General features: G+C 40.3%; 1 protein-coding gene across 13 annotated transcripts in view; it reads right to left on the bottom strand.

The window, feature by feature from the left end:
- Window positions 1-15,740, bottom strand: part of TRPM3 (transient receptor potential cation channel subfamily M member 3) — a 936,946-nt gene that overhangs the window by 569,467 nt on the left and 351,739 nt on the right. For 3 of the 13 annotated variants that reach the window (XR_006272993.1, XM_043487224.1, XM_043487227.1), the window contains exon 1: window positions 11,719-12,200. The exons of 2 other annotated variants lie outside the window; for them this stretch is intronic. Coding sequence is in view for 9 of the 11 variants with exons in the window: in XM_043487224.1 (XP_043343159.1) it covers window positions 11,719-11,895 (177 nt within the window). In the remaining 2 variants the exon portion in view is untranslated. Of the gene's footprint in view, window positions 1-11,718; window positions 12,201-15,740 lie in introns of those variants that run through there. 8 more of the 13 variants (XR_006272994.1, XM_043487233.1, XM_043487234.1 and 5 more) reach the window with 4 other exon arrangements.

Below are 15,740 nucleotides of genomic sequence, written 5' to 3'. Positions count from 1 at the left end.
CATCACCAACTCCTGGAGCCTACTCAAATTCACGTCCATTGAGTCGGAGATGCCATCCAACCATCTCATCCTCTGTCGTCCCCTTTTCCTCCTGCCTTCAATCTATCCCAGCATCAGGGTCTTTTCCAGTGAGTCAGTTCTTTGCATGAGGTGGCCAAAGTACTGGAGTTTCAGATTTAGCATCAGTCCTTCCAATGAATATTCAGAGTTGATTTCCTTTAGGATAAACTGGTTGGATCTCCTTGGAGTCCAAGGGACTCTCAAGAGTCTTCTCCAACACCACAGTTCAAAAGCATCAATTCGTCAGTGCTCAGTTTTTTATAGTCCAACTCTCACATCCATACATGACCACTGGAAAAAACATAGCTTTGACTAGACAGACCTTCGTTGGTAAAGTAATGTCTCTGCTTTTTAACATTCTATCTAGGATGGTCACAGCTTTTCTTCCCAGGAGCAAGCGTCTTTTAATTTCCTACCAGCAGTCATCATCTGCAGTAATTTTGGTGCCCCCCAAAATAAAGTCTCTCACTGTTTCCATTGTTTTCCCATCTATTTTCCATGAAGTGATAAGACCAGAGACCATGATCATAGTTTTCTGAATGTTGAGTTTTAAACCAACTTTTCCACTCAATCTTCGTTCACTTTCATCAAGAGGTTCTTTAGTTTTTCTTTGCTTTCTGCCATTAAGGGTGGTGTCATCTGTGTATCTGAGGTTATTGATACTTCTCCTGGCAACCTTGATTTCAGCTTGCACTTCCTCTAGCCCAGCATTTCGTATGATGTATTCTGCATATAAGTTAAATAAGCAGAGTGACAATATACAGCCTTGACCTACTCCTTTTCCTATTTGGAACCAGTCTGTTGTTCCACGTCTAGTTCTAACTGTTGCTTCTTGACCTGCACCCAGATTTCTCAGAAGGCAGGTCAGGTGGTATGATATTCTCATTTCTTTAAGAATTTTCCACAGTTTGTTGTGATCCACACAGTCGAAGGCTTTGACATAGTCAATAAAGCAAAAGTAGATGCTTTTCTGGAACTCTCTTGCTTTTTCGATGATCCAGCAGATGTTGGCAATTTGATCTCCAGTTCCTCTGCCTTTTCTAAAACCAGCTTGAACATCTGGAAGTTCACAGTTCAGGTACTGTTGAAGCTGGGCTTGAGAATTTTGAGCATTACTTTGCTAGCGTGTCAGACAAGTGCAATTGTGCGGTAGTTTGAACATTCTTTGGCATTGCCTTTCTTTGGAACTGGAATGAAAACTGACTATTTCCAGTCCTGTGGCCAATGCTGAGTTTTCCAAATTTGCTGCCACATTGAGTGCAGCACCTTCACAGCATCATCTTTTAGGATTTGAAATAGCTCAACTGGAATTCCATCCCCTCCACTAGCTTTGTTCTTAGTGATGCTTCCAAAGGCCCACTTGACTTTGTATTCCAGGATGTTTGGCTCTAAGTTAGTGATCACACCATCGTGATTATCTGGGTTATGAAGATCTTTTTTGTATAGTCCTTCTGTGTATTCTTGCCACCTCTTCTTAATATCTTCTGCTTCTGTTAAGTCCATACCATTTCTGTCCTTTATTGTGCCCATCTTTGCATGAAATGTTCCCTTGGTATCTCTAATTTTCTTGAAGAGATCTCTAGTCTTTTCCATTCTACTGTTTCACTCTATTTCTTTGCATTGATTGCTGAGGAAGGCTTTCTTATCTCTCCTTGCTATTCTTTGGAACTCTGCATTCAAATGGGTGTATCTTTCCTTTTCTCCTTTGCCTTTAGCTTCTCTTCTTTTCTCAGCTATTTGTAAAGCCTCCTCAGACAACCATTTTGCCTTTTTGCATTTCTTTTTCTTGGGGATGGTCTTGATCACTGCTTCCTGTACGATGTCACAAACCTCCGTCCATAGTTCTTCGGGCACTCTGTCAGTCAGATCTAATCCCTTGAATCTATTTCTTACTTCCACTGTATAATCGTAAGGGATTTGAGTTAGGTCATACCTGAATGGTCTAGTTAAATTTCTTATTTTTAAGAAATTTCTTCACTTTAAGTCTGAATTTGGCAATAAGAAGTTCATGATCTGAGCCACAGTCAGCTCCTGGTCTTGATTTTGCTTACTGTATAGAGCTTCTCCATCTTTGACTGCAAAAAATATAATCAATCTGATTTCAGTATTGACCATCTGGTGATGTCCATGTGTAGAGTCTTCTCTTGCACTGTTGGAAGAGGTTGTTTGCTATGATCAGTGCCATTCTCTTGGCAAAACTCTGTTAGCCTTTGACCTGCTTCATTTTGTACTCCAAGGCCAAATTTGCCTGTTACTCCAGGTAGCTCTTGACTTCCTACTTTTGCATTTCAGTCCCCTATAATGAACAGGCCATCTTTTTTGGGTGTTAGCATGAGGACTAGAAAGATGTGGAAATATTATGAGTCTGTATAAGTTTATAGAGAGATAGCAGGTACTCAAATTTTAACAATAAATAATCAGATACCGAGGTATGGTCATGGCAGAGGCATAATTTTAATGAGCCAACATCCATTTATTGAAGTGTCACACTTCAGAAGAGAGATTCTCAACTCTTACAGTACATAAAGTTCATCTGGGTTGCGTGTTAAAATGCAGATTCTCAAGGTCCTCCCATGGGTTTAAACTAACAGGTTTGGATTGAGTTCCGTGAACCTGATTCTATAATACGTAGTCTTGGACCACAGTTTGAGAAACATTCCTTTAAGAGCTGATTTGGTGGATAAATCTCCCTCCAAGGAAGGCAATTTAATATATAAAATGTTGTTGTCAATAGATTTTTAAATAACAGAATCAATCCCTTTCTTCTTTCATCTATCTGTCTGTCCATCTATCTATCTATCATCTATTTGTCTATCACCTATCATCTATCTATCACCTATCTGTCTTTATAGTAAACCTTGCAATTCTTTAATTATTTGGGGGAAAAGAAGCAAAAGTTATCAATGCTATCTCTAAACTGAAAATTCCTATGTATATGCCTCTGAAAATGGAAGTAGGGAAGTGCAACTGGCTAGGACAAAATTTGCAAGTGCTTTTAACACAAATTTTATGTGAGACAAAAGTAAATACTAGTATCTCCGTCTTAGAGATTTTGTTATATCTGCCCCACCTCACCCAAGCAATTATAGCACTGTATCTTTCTCGCATGTTCAGGAACCAAGAAAATCTGGTTCAGTTCAATTTCCCACATTTAATATTTAATATCAGACATCATTTTTAAAAATTCAAGTGTAAAATTAATTTTAATTTTGAATGTATTTTTTAAAATGAAATCCCTAGATGTTCTCTTCCTCCCCTTCCCTGTCCAGAATCTCTTCCTTAGTTTCTGACGGATGTGGGGTGGAGTAGACAGTGGCACTGGTGGGGGTCTCTGTTAATGGCTGCTCCGGCCTTGGTCCTCAAGTGAACTGACCACAGCTCAGTTGGTACTATCACATACCACTGGAATCTAAAGGACATACACTTGAGGGGCCACTGCAATTCCAAGAACCGTCATCAGTTCAGTCCCTCAGTCGTGTCCGACTCTTTGCGACCCCATGAACTGCAGCACATCAGGCCTCCCTGTCCATGACCAACTGCTGGAGTCTACCCAAACCCATGTCCACTGAGTCAGCAATGCATTCCAACCATCTCATCCTCTGTCATCCCCTTCTCCTCCTGCCCTCAATCTTTCCCAGCATCAGGGTCTTTCAAATGAGTCAGCTCTTCGCATCAGGTGGCCAAAGTATTGGAGTTTCAGCTGCATCATCAGTCTTTCCAATGAACACCCAGGACTGATCTCCTTTAGGATGGACTGGCTGGATCTCCTTGCAGTCCAAGGGACTCTCAAGAGTCTTCTCCAACACCACAGTTCAAAAGCATTGATTCTTCAGCGCTTAGCTTTCTTTATAGCCCAACTCTCACATCCATACATGACTACTGGAATAACTATAGCCTTGACTAGATGGACCTTTGTTGACAAAGTAATGTCTCTGCTTTATAATATGCTGTCTAGGTTGGTCATACCTTTCCTTCCAAGGAGGAAGCGTCTTTTAATTTCATGGCTGCAATCACCATCTGCAGTCATTTTGGAGTCCAAAATAATAAAGCCTGTCACTGTTTCCCCATCTATTTGCCATGAAGTGATGGGACGGGATGCCATGATCTTAGTTTTCTGAATGTTGAGCTTTAAGCCAACTTTTTCACTCTCCTCTTTCACTTTCATCAAGAGGCTCTTTAGTTCTTCTTCACTTTCCTCCATAACGGTAGTATCATCTACATGTCTGAGGTTTTGATATTTCTCCCAGCAATCTTGATTCCAGCTTGTGCTTCTTCCAGCTCAGCACTTCTCATGATGTACTCTGCATATAAGTTAAATAAGCAGGGTGACAATATACAGCCTTGACCTACTCCTTTTCCTCTTTGGAACCAGTCTGTTGTTCCACGTCCAGTTCTAACAGTTGCTTCCTGACCTGCATACAGGTTTCTCAAGAGGCATGTCAGGTGGTCTGGTATTCCCATTTCCTTCAGAATTTTCCACATTTTGTTGTGATACAAATAGTCAAAGGCTTTGGCATAGTCAATAAAGCAGAAATAGATGTTTTTCTGGAACTCTCTTGCTTTTTCAATGATCCAGCGGATGTGGCAATTTGATCTCTGGTTCCTCTGCCTTTTCTAAAACCAGCTTGAACATCTGGAAGTTCACGGTTCACATATTGCTGAAGCCCGGCTTAGAGAATTTTGAGCATTATTTTACTAGCGTGTGAGATGAGTGCAATTGTGAGGTAGTTTGAGCATTCTTTGGGATTGCCTTTCTTTGGGATTGGAATGAAAACTGACCTTTTCCAGTCCTGTGGCCACTGCTGAATCTTCCAAATTTGCTGACATATTGAGTGCAGCACTTTCACGGCATCATCTTTTAGGATTTGAAATAGCTCAACTAGAATTCCATCCCCTCCACTAGCTTTGTTCGCAGTGATGCTTTGTAAGGCCCATTTGACTTCACATTCCAGGATGTCTGGCTCTAAGTGAGTGTGAGTGATCACACCATCGTGATTATCTGGGTTGTGAAGATATTCTTCATATTCTTGCCACCTCTTCTTAGTATCTTCTGCTTCTGTTAGGTCCATATCATTTCATAGGGAAGTTTAAAGGGGCATATGCAGGATGTTCCAGAATCTTGATGATGGACACTATCTTTGGGAGCCCTGGTTCACAATCATATCTCTCTATATATATATCTCAACATAATTTTTTTGAATTTTTTAGAAAAAAATCTAAAATTGTAAGTCATATGCCTGAATAAATCATGAAAATAATACACAGGGAGATCTAAAATAGATAAACAGAAAAGAAAAAAAAATAGGAACAAACATTCCTTCACTTTATGATGATACATCATCTGTAAAACAAAACAGGGCAGCTGAACTCAATTACTTCTCTATCTAAATGATTTTTCATGATTAAACGTTTTGAAAACTTGTGAACTGTTTCTGAAAAACCTTTTGCTCCTACTGTTAACTAACACATAATCTGTTCTGCCCAGATGCCAGCAAAAGAGAAAAGGCATTTAATTGAGTTTCCCTCCAGCGTTGTTGAATCTAAGGCAGTTTTTCCTCAATGTGTGGTCCTTCTAAGAGCTGTTCATATCAGAATCACTTGAAGAGCTTGTTAAAATGCAAATTTCTGGACCCACCACCTACCTACTGAGTCAGCATCCTCAGGGGTGAGCTTGAATATTTGCTTTGCTCACAAGCTCCATTCTTAAGCTTTCTTAGGATTTCATATATCATTCCCACGTTCTTTCACTCATTTATTCTTCAATAAGCATTCATTTGAATACCTTTTGTGAGCTACTTTTTCATGTTGTCTAATGGAAAGGGAGATAGTTGTGTGCAGATGAGCTTGGAGCCAGTTGAGGTTATACCAACAGACTTAGATGGGGATGGCAAGAATTTGAAGCCACTGCTGAAAAGGCAGTGTTCACACCCCTCCCTCCACAGGAAATCATCTGCGGGGAAGTCAGAACCATTGCCCTTGAGACAGACTTTGTCCTATTTTACTGACTCCACAAGTCTTCCCAAAGCCAGATGGCCCTGGGCGTGGACAACCCAGCTATATTCTCCCTCATTCTACAGGTGACCACACAGTTTCATTCCTTACTCCACAATATTGCGTATCAGAAGGCAGAGCTCTCCAGAGAGACAGGACGGTTTCTTGGTGCCTCAGGAATTTCCCTCAGGATGCCCAAGGAACATTTCACAAAGAGGCAAATCACATGGTCACTGTTCAGCAGCCTGAGTTGAAGCCACCACTTGAAATGCACCACACAGATTTTGTCTCTCCTGGGTTCTGGTTTGGGTACATTTTTTTTTTTTTCTTTCTTATTTTCTTCAAGGGAATCTGAGCCTGGCATGCTGAGATGGAAAGATGGAAGTTTATTAGCAGCCCTTAAAATTTTGCCTAACCACACACTGTTTTCCTAAAAGCAATTTATTCTTAAGCTTCCCATCTTTAAGGCACTTAGCAGAATTGGTCCATAACCAGCTCCCTGATCTCACTCACCACCATTCACGAATATGTCTAGATATGATAGATGTATGCTTCCTCTCTTCCTGTGGAAACTCAGCTGCTACTCACGGACATGTGGTTCAGGAGTGTCTTGTCCCAGCTAAACAAAAGCTCTGGTTTATTAATATTATTCTACCTGCCATGTAAAGATACAGAATTTTAGATGTGAAAAGGAGTCCTTAAAAGTAACAAATCTAAAACAAATCAAAATGAATCTCAACATAACTGTCTTCTAAGAGTTTGAGAATAGCAAAGGGAAGTCAGTTTCTGCTATGTCTGGCATCACCTGCAAAAAAAGACTCAACTCATTTTGCCATCAGGATCTTGCTATGCTTCAGGGACAACATAATGGACACTGGTTACCATGACATGAAATTATAGGAGTAGAAAACACTGTGTACTTGGGCAGAATTTGGGATCTCGTAGCCTAACTTGATCATGGTTCTTTCAATTATTTCTCTTGTGTTAGCCCAGTTCACTTTCACTAATCCCTCTTTTGACAATAAAAGCAGAGAAAGAAGTGGAGAAATTAATGAAAACTCTGAGATTTTTAACTGGATTTCAAAAAATGGGAGTTTACTAGGTATTTTTATAAGAGCAAAGAAAAAAACCATCTTAGAAAACTCTAAGTGATATTACTGATTATATGTTATTTACATCAAAGAGTTCTGCTATCAATGGGACTCATACCCATCAATGACATGAAATTACATTCCTTACTTTTGTCTCAGTCTCATTAGAATCAGGAAGTGGCATACCCTTTCTAGCTCACCAAAGAATCACCGAGTTCTGTCCTTCCTTCTCAGGATCTTCATTCTCAGACACTGGAACCACCATCACTGGGACCATCAGACAGCAAAGTAAGATATCTGAAGAAATTGTAAATTCTTCCTTCTACCACAACTAATTGATTTAACAAGGCCCTATTTATTTTACCTCCATTACTTTTGCATTAGTCCTATTGTTGTTATTGTTCAGTCACTAGACAGTGAAGAATCTGTCTGCAATCCGGCAGACTCAGGTTCCAACCCTGGGTCGGGAAGATCCTCTGGAGAAGCAAATGGCTACCCACTCCAGTATTTTTGCGTGGAGAATTCCATTGACAGAAGAGCCTGGCAGGCTATAGTCCATGGGGTTGCAAAGAATTGGACATGACTGAGAGACTAAATGTATTACCCCTGGTCCTCATCAACTCTTCGGGCCTCTAATTTAATCTCTCAGCTTCTAGTCTCACCATCTCCCATGCAATCTAGACACTACAGTCAAAGCAATCTATTTAACAGCTGAATCTAGCAATCACTTTGCTGCTAAGATCCCTTTAATGGTCCTCCCAGTTTTCAGCCTCATTGTCAACTGCCTTGGTTTAGTGAGCAAGGCCCTCTATGATCTAAACTCTGCCAACTGTTCTAGTCCTCCTTCCATTTTAATATACAATCCAGTTTAATTACTTTTAGCCTCAATAGACTATGTTTTTCCATGCCCACGGAACATGGCAGCCTTTTCCACAGGGAATCATAGCATTAAATCTAAATCAAGATCTAAATTCTTTATTTTAAAGAGAAGGACACCAAGTTACAGAGAGGTTAAGTAACTTTCCCAAGGTCACACAGGTAGTTAGGAACATGAAGGAATTAGGACTCATTTTTTTAGACCTAACTGTCCAAAGGATAATTTCTTTAATCTCTTTCTGACATTGCTCTAGTGGCAAAGTCATACTCTTTGCTTGAAAATCCTAAAATGATACAGATTATTTGGTCTTCATCAAGAAATTGGCCTAAATGTACTTATCCAAAATCTGTTACAAGTGCACAGCTTCCCTTTCCCCCAAAACAACCTATTTTTCAAAGGCACCCTTCACTAAATTTACCAAGATTTCAATGCAGAAAAAGCTGTCTGCTCTAACATTAATATTCAAATTAAACAGAAGTAACCAAAATAAAATCTCCCAAAGAAAATAATGGCAGAGACAGACCTTAAAATGAATATAAAATATGCTAAGAATATTCTATCACTGAAACAAATTTGACTTTCTGCGATTAATAGTAAGATAAATCTTGAAACATATCAAAATGAAACAAATGACAACTGAAGAGAAACAGTTTGGAAAGGGTCCCATTTGAAATGTATCCGTTTGAAAACAGCCTCTGATTTTTGGCTATCATCATCATGTGCCTGTCCAAAAATTCATTTTCAAATGATATTCCCAAATGCAATCTCAAATTCAAAATGTAAGTTGGTTGGCATGTTCAAAATTTTCTCTGAGATGGACAAAATAACAATACAAGATGTTTTCAGAAGGAATAATAACTATATTCCAACACTCATTGGGTTTAATTCGTGCTTCAGATGCTGGCCTTTCCCTTCTAATTCTTTAGTATCTTGTTTCTATTAAGAAATGGGAAATACAGGAAACAGGATTATGAAGCCATTTCTAAACATTAGTGTGGTACTGAAGTAAGTTAGGAAAGAAACACATTTTCCAGGAAAGGAAAGGGAGGAAATTGGCTCACACCCAGTCTTGTCAGAAATGGTGACTGATGTGGGTTTAGTCCAATCTAATCATGCCATCATGTCCTAAACTGCATTTATGGCTACGTCAGGGCATTGGAAAGGGCATACTGCATCAGAAAAAGGCTTGGAAGAGGAACGAAAATTACCTGTTGAATAGGAGAATTGGGGTTATTAGCTTACAATTTCAATAGACTCCAGAGAATCCATCTATTATATTAACATGTGGTGGCAGTGTGAGGGAGACAGAATAAGAAATTGAGAGAGAGGGGGGAGGGAAGGAATAAACAGAAAGTGAGGAAAGAACACAGTACGATTATTGCTATTAAATATTTAATTTATAGACTAAATCAGGAAGAACACTGGCCAAAAGATGCAAATGATTACTCTGGAACTTCCATTTGACTTGAAATATAAAAGCAGAGCAAGAACACACAGGGATTAACATAATAAAGACAAGACTGCCACAATCTGGAGCGGGAAAATTACACAGCATTCATATCCAGAATGCTGATAATACAATAACTCATATACAAAAGCAGTGTTTATTTCTAAGTATTGCTGAAAGAATTTTGTAGTACTTCAAGTTGGAAATGTGTTCAATATCTGAAGTCTTTTAGGACATATAATCTTTCAAAAATACAGATGTCGTTTGAAAGGAAAGTTCTCTAGTAAAACAAATTCTATCTTTCAGATACTGGGAGAACTTGAAGGGCAGTCATTAATGCACCTTTTAGATGAATATAATTTGTTATGAAACACCATGTTCATAAAGGATGGTAAGACTGAGATGTATGCCACCCATGGTAACGGTGTAGTATTGACAGTGTTGCTGATATATAGCATGAATGATACTCACAGTTAAAAAAGATGAGAGCTCTTCTAAAAACAAGTAATCTACCTCCAAAGAATACTCCTCTGCTGATTTTATGACAAGCAAATAATATATACCATTTTCCATTTAAAAATTAGAGTATTAATGAATAATATATTGAAGGTAGGATACACACACCTGTTAAAAAGTCATTACATAAATTAAAAAACATTACTTTGGGGAAAAGCCAATGAATGATTTAAATGAAAAATGTTTCTTATTGCACATGGAATAGCTGGAGTCAATTTTTTCAGTCATAGTTAGGTTTGCCAAGATACTCTTCACCCCAGACCCTAGATTCAGGAGTAATTCTGGAGGAAAATTTACATTTGTTTGTTAGTCCCTGGCCTCATTCTTTTTCATGCCCTATCACGCATGTTGTTCCAACATAACAAAAGCCCTTATGTCTAAGGAAGCTTCTCTCCTACTCCCAAACCTCCTTTTCCTCCAAAAGACTCTTTCAAGGAAGCAAACCACCACCATAACAAAATGATGGGTGTTGGAACAGGATGTGGGTGTAACCTTTGGGAAAGTTCATCAGTGTGTTGAATAGGATAAAGGAAACTCAGATAGGGTTAATGCACGCATGCTTAGTCGCTAAATCATGTCCGACTCTGCAACCCTATGGACTGTAGCCCTCCAGGCTCCTCTGTCCATGGGATTCTCCAGGCAAGAACACTGGAGTGAGACTGGGTTAACACTTCAATGCAAGCAGCCACTTAGCTGGACAGAACTAATTGTACACATCAAACTTGACCCAACCAGAACACAGACTCAGACAGAAAAATGTTCTAAGTGTAATTTTTTCACTGATCATTACTCTCAGTATCATATTAATATGGAAAGGAGAATTAAGAACTTCATCTTGCCTTTTAAACTTCACCTGGATGTGGGAGGGACATCCAGAGATATACATTTTCTCCAAAAAAGTGATACCACATTCTCTTTTCTGAGGGGAAATACTTGTTTTCTGCACCTTTAAATTTTTACTTGTATTTCCTTCCCTACAAGGCAGATGGTGAAGATGAATTATCTTGAAGTTGTGGGGACTTTCTCAGTGTTTTTAATGTATTTGCTTCTAGAAAGAGAAATGCTGCAGACACCAGGTAGCATCCTAGCTGGAGTATAGTACTGTTTCTTTTGTGTAACCCAGAGCTATCGAGAAAGCTAGAAGCACACTGTATATATTTAACAATACTTTCCCACCACCGACTTCACTTAAGATACTAAAATTATCATACCTTTCAAGAAAAAAGTATGCCAAAAAAGTCACAATCTGATAAGGTTTGTTCTTTGTCTTTACCTGAGAGACCACCTAAGGACACAGGGCTTTTAAAATAATAAGGAGAATCCTTTGTTCTCTCAGGTTCCATTTAAATGGAAACTGGGTCGAAGGGTTTCCCCAGGGAGGGAAAAAAAAATCCAGGAGTCAAACACACAGGAGTAAGAGATTTCACTCCCACTACTGTTCCCACCCTCCCAAAGAAGTTAATTAATTCTATTTTAGGGATGTTTGGGGGTGGGGAGCACTCAGGCAGCCCATTCTCTGCAACCATAATCTCATTCTCAAATGTGGCTGAGACCATCCTCCCTCCCTGACACCATGGGGTGAGGGGAGTGGAGGACGTCTCAATAGCCATGGGCAACACGGCAAGTACTGCAGGCTTCTGTACTCCCGAAAAGGTGTGTCCCAGGCCAAGAGCGAAGTTGGGTGTGCAGACCTGCAAAGCACAATGAGAGCCATTCAAAGCAGCAAGTTACAGTACCTTAAGAAGTCTGACAGATGGGAGAAAGGCTGCGTGGCACAGCTTCCGGATGGTCCAGTTCAGGGGTCGAGGAGCATCAGTTTGATTCATGACCCCTTCCAAATTCCACCAGGAAAGCCAGAAACCGCAAACCTGAGCAATGCCTAGAAAATAAACGGTCCCCCACGGCCCTGGCATCCCATGGTCATCTCCACACCTGCGAATTCCATCAGGGCAGAGGCTTCCTGCAACTTGGGAGACCAGTCAAAGTGGCGTTGCTTGAGTCACTGAACCTTCTTAAGAAAGCCACCTCCCCTCTCCCTGCAGCCGCGCTCATGCATACCAAATGTGGCTGAATGGAGGCACACTGCCTGCTGCTTCGGGGAGGGGAGGCATGGTTTTGAAGGAGAGGGACAGCCTGCACGGAACAGCCTGTGGTCGGAGTCAGAGCAGCCTGCTCGGAATGCGCGCTCCCTCTCCTGCTCTCCTCCCAGTAAACGCAGGTCAGGCATTGGGGGAAAACCCGGGCCATTTGCTCTGCTCACTTGGTTTGGGGGGGAGCCAGGAAGAGAGCGAAAGGGAACATCAATAAAGCCAGAACGGGGAACTTGCACTTTCTTATACAAAGCATCTTTGAGGGCTGGAAACTGGCACAGGGGGAGGGGCTAGGACACAGAGGGAGAAGGGATGCCTCGGAATGATAAGATAAACACTTCACTTTTGATTTATGTGACATCATAAATTGAGAGCTATTGTAAAACGGATCTGCAATAAAAAGAATCTTTGTCGTGTTCTGGGGTTTTTATTAACAGTGATTGACGGTCCTCACCCTGATATACACATGATATAGATGACGGGAGGTATATGGTAGAGAGACAAACTAACACACACAGTAGAAGTGGTGAGTTATTCCTTTCATAGAAAGCAGTGTAAACTAACCTATGTTTGGCTTACCGTTTAGAAATGGCAGTTTCTAAATTGGGGGTTGGTTATCCTCTCCTGAAAAGCCACTTGATACTCTATCTGCAACAAAAGTTTAACCCTTAAGGTGCCACATGGAATGCTTTCTATAAAAGATGGAGTTTCCTGAATTGGGGAATACCCACCCCTATTATTTTCTAAGGATAGCTTTAAGAGAGAGTTGCTGCATTGGCATGAATAGTCTTTAGGGTGCCTATGTTGAGAGAAAATAAAGGAACTTTTCAATTTGAAAGCATAAATTAAATAATATCACTTAGAGCAGTTAAGTTCCAGTGCCCGGGAAGAGGAAGAAGTCACAGCCCATTGAGACTACTCCATCCCCAGGAATCACACCTTAGTGAGTACAGTCGACTGACTTCTGGCTGCCCAGGAGAACTCCCACATCCTTAGAGCATTTCTGTCTTAAACTTATTTTCCCTCTTTATGTCCCTCCCTATGATTGTACTGATTTTCAGTTTATAATTAACTAGAAGAGAATGGTAAATCCCAGCTCCATGACTATTACGTATTCTGAAGCAGAATTGGAGATGTGAGAGCAGATGTGATAACACAGGGACTCTGCTGTAATTCAGAATTTGGAGCAATATGGATCCTCCCTGGAGTGTAATAAATACCTGACACATTACATTACAATCGTATTTCCCTCACAATGATCCTGTGTTACAGATCTAAGGGCACTATTGCAGAAAATCTAGTCTACTGGTAGAATCCAGATTACTGATTGCCTTGTGGAATAAAATTCATGCATCTGATTACATTCTATTTACCAATATCATTTTAATAGACTCCCCCACACACAGACACACATAGTTGGTTCATTATCTGTCATCATTCTATTTCTAGCAAAAGTTAAAGGCAGCTTAAAACATTAACATCTAACATGTCTGTGTCTGGCATTGCACTAGGCACTCTAAATGCATTATGCAAGTTCGTATCAACAATAACCCGATTTAGTACATGCTACTGTCATATCCACATTTCACATATTGAGCAATTGAGATCCTGAGAAATTAGTAATGAGCAGCTAAGAATTGAGGCTTCCCTGGTAGTTCAGATGGTAAAGAATCTGCCTGCAATGCAGGGGACCCAGGTTTGGTCTCCTGAGAATTAACACAACTAATAAAACTGGGATTTAGATAGAAACTAGTCTACAAGACTATAAAGACAAGTTTTCTCTTCTCTCCTACTTCTTTCATAGTTAAGGCACCCACAGCAATTAAGCCACTGCCTCAGCTTTCTGGTGATTTAACTTTACATAAGAGTTGACTAAAAGATCATGAAGAAGAAATGTTGAGCATTTGTTTCAGATCTTTAGTTTGAGTTTGATGTAGTAAAAAAGTAAACCATGAATTCTGGAATCAGGCTGCATGGTTTGAATTCTAATTCTGACCCCTATGGCTTGGGTTTCCCTGGTGGCTTGATGATAAAGAATCCACCTGCAATGTAGGAGATGTGTGTTCCATCCTGGGGTTGAGAAGACCCCTTGGGGAAGGAAATGGTAACCCACCCCAGAATTCTTGCCTGGGAAATCCCAAAGACAGAGGAGCCTGGAGGGCTACAGACCATGGGGTTGCAAAAGAGTCGGTCACAACTTAGCGACTAAACAACTCTGTGCCTTAGTCTTCATCTGTAAGATGGAGGTAAAAATGAAGCCACACATACACACAAGGCTGTGAAGACTAAGAGAGCTAAGATATCAGTGAATCACTCTGAACAGTGCCTGGTGTATTCTGAGTCCTTTATACTACAATTTATCACCTAGGAAGCAAGTACTAATGCTGCTGATGCTACTGATGCCCGCTGGTGATTTCCTGAAGTCTGCACAAGTGTATACACTTTCAGTACTAGGTAATGAATCAAGCAAGGCATATTAAACCTGATAACTTCTTATAAGTTACCACGAGTTTAGTAAATAGGGTAAAGAGGAAGGTGGGAGACTATAGGGCAGTATGGATTTCCTCATGCTACACTGCAGAGTGATATTCATCAGATTATAAGATGTAGCCTTTGGTTAGGCTACAAAGCACCAGCCTCCCTAAGGTATTAGATGCTATTAAGAGGTTGGTTCCCTTGCAGCTCTGTAGAAACACTGAAACACTGCAATTGACTCTCCCCTGCCCCCCACTGTTCCTCACTGTTAAGGACCCCACAAAAAATGACAGCGCCATTCCAAAAACACACAGCCTTTGATCCTCCTAGCCCCTTTAATTTTTACTGAATAACTTTGGTCAAAGAGAATAGTTAGGAACTCTGCGGAATGGAGGAGGAGGAGAATTCACAGCCCTCTCTAATGGAAATTAGAGGAGCAAGCACAAAACCTCCAGAGACTTGGAGACTACAGCGCAAAGATCAAAGAAAAATAATAGTGCGTGAAAGGAGGTTTTCTCCCATTGTTGGAATAGTTTGGGCCAAAATTGTTTGCTATCACAACATCTAAAACAGAGTTTTCAGGATCCCAACCTGCTTCAAGAAATGGTATTTTCACATGGAGTGGTATCTTTCTGGGTCTTAGAGAGGAGTCTAATGAGGAAAGAGCAGAGAGGAGCAAGCCCATCCCCAGACGTCTGCATTTCATAAATCCAAAATGCTTGTTTTACCAGTTTTATGAATGTGGATGTTTACAAATCTACAGAATAAATTCCAATAGACTTAGAAGCCTGACATGACCACATTAGTTTTCAGTATCCTCCAGAATAGCAAACCCAGCACATCAAATTTCTGCACTCCAAAGCCTGCCTTTCAATAAACTAATTTTCTTCCATGCTATGTAAGCCCACTTCCCACTGATCATCTTTGTGTTTTATTTCCTGCCTTAATGATGTTAAATTTAAGAATCATGATAAGATTTGAACTGTCTCAATGCTGCTAATGAGCCACAGTACAGACAGGCTGCCCAACATCCTTTCGAAAACACATTCCCTCTCTTTAAAAAAAATTATGGCACCTTCCACCTAGCATTGTGCCACTGTGCACACTGTCTTCCCTTATATTTCTTGGGTATACAATGGGCTGACTCATGAAAACCTAAGAAAACAGAAAGGAAATGATGCCATATCCTGGTA

Source organism: Cervus canadensis, chromosome 14 (genome assembly GCF_019320065.1).
Source record: "Cervus canadensis isolate Bull #8, Minnesota chromosome 14, ASM1932006v1, whole genome shotgun sequence".
Taxonomy (NCBI): domain Eukaryota; kingdom Metazoa; phylum Chordata; class Mammalia; order Artiodactyla; family Cervidae; genus Cervus; species Cervus canadensis.
Note: the sequence above shows the minus strand (reverse complement) of the source record. Positions and strands in the feature narration are given on the sequence as shown.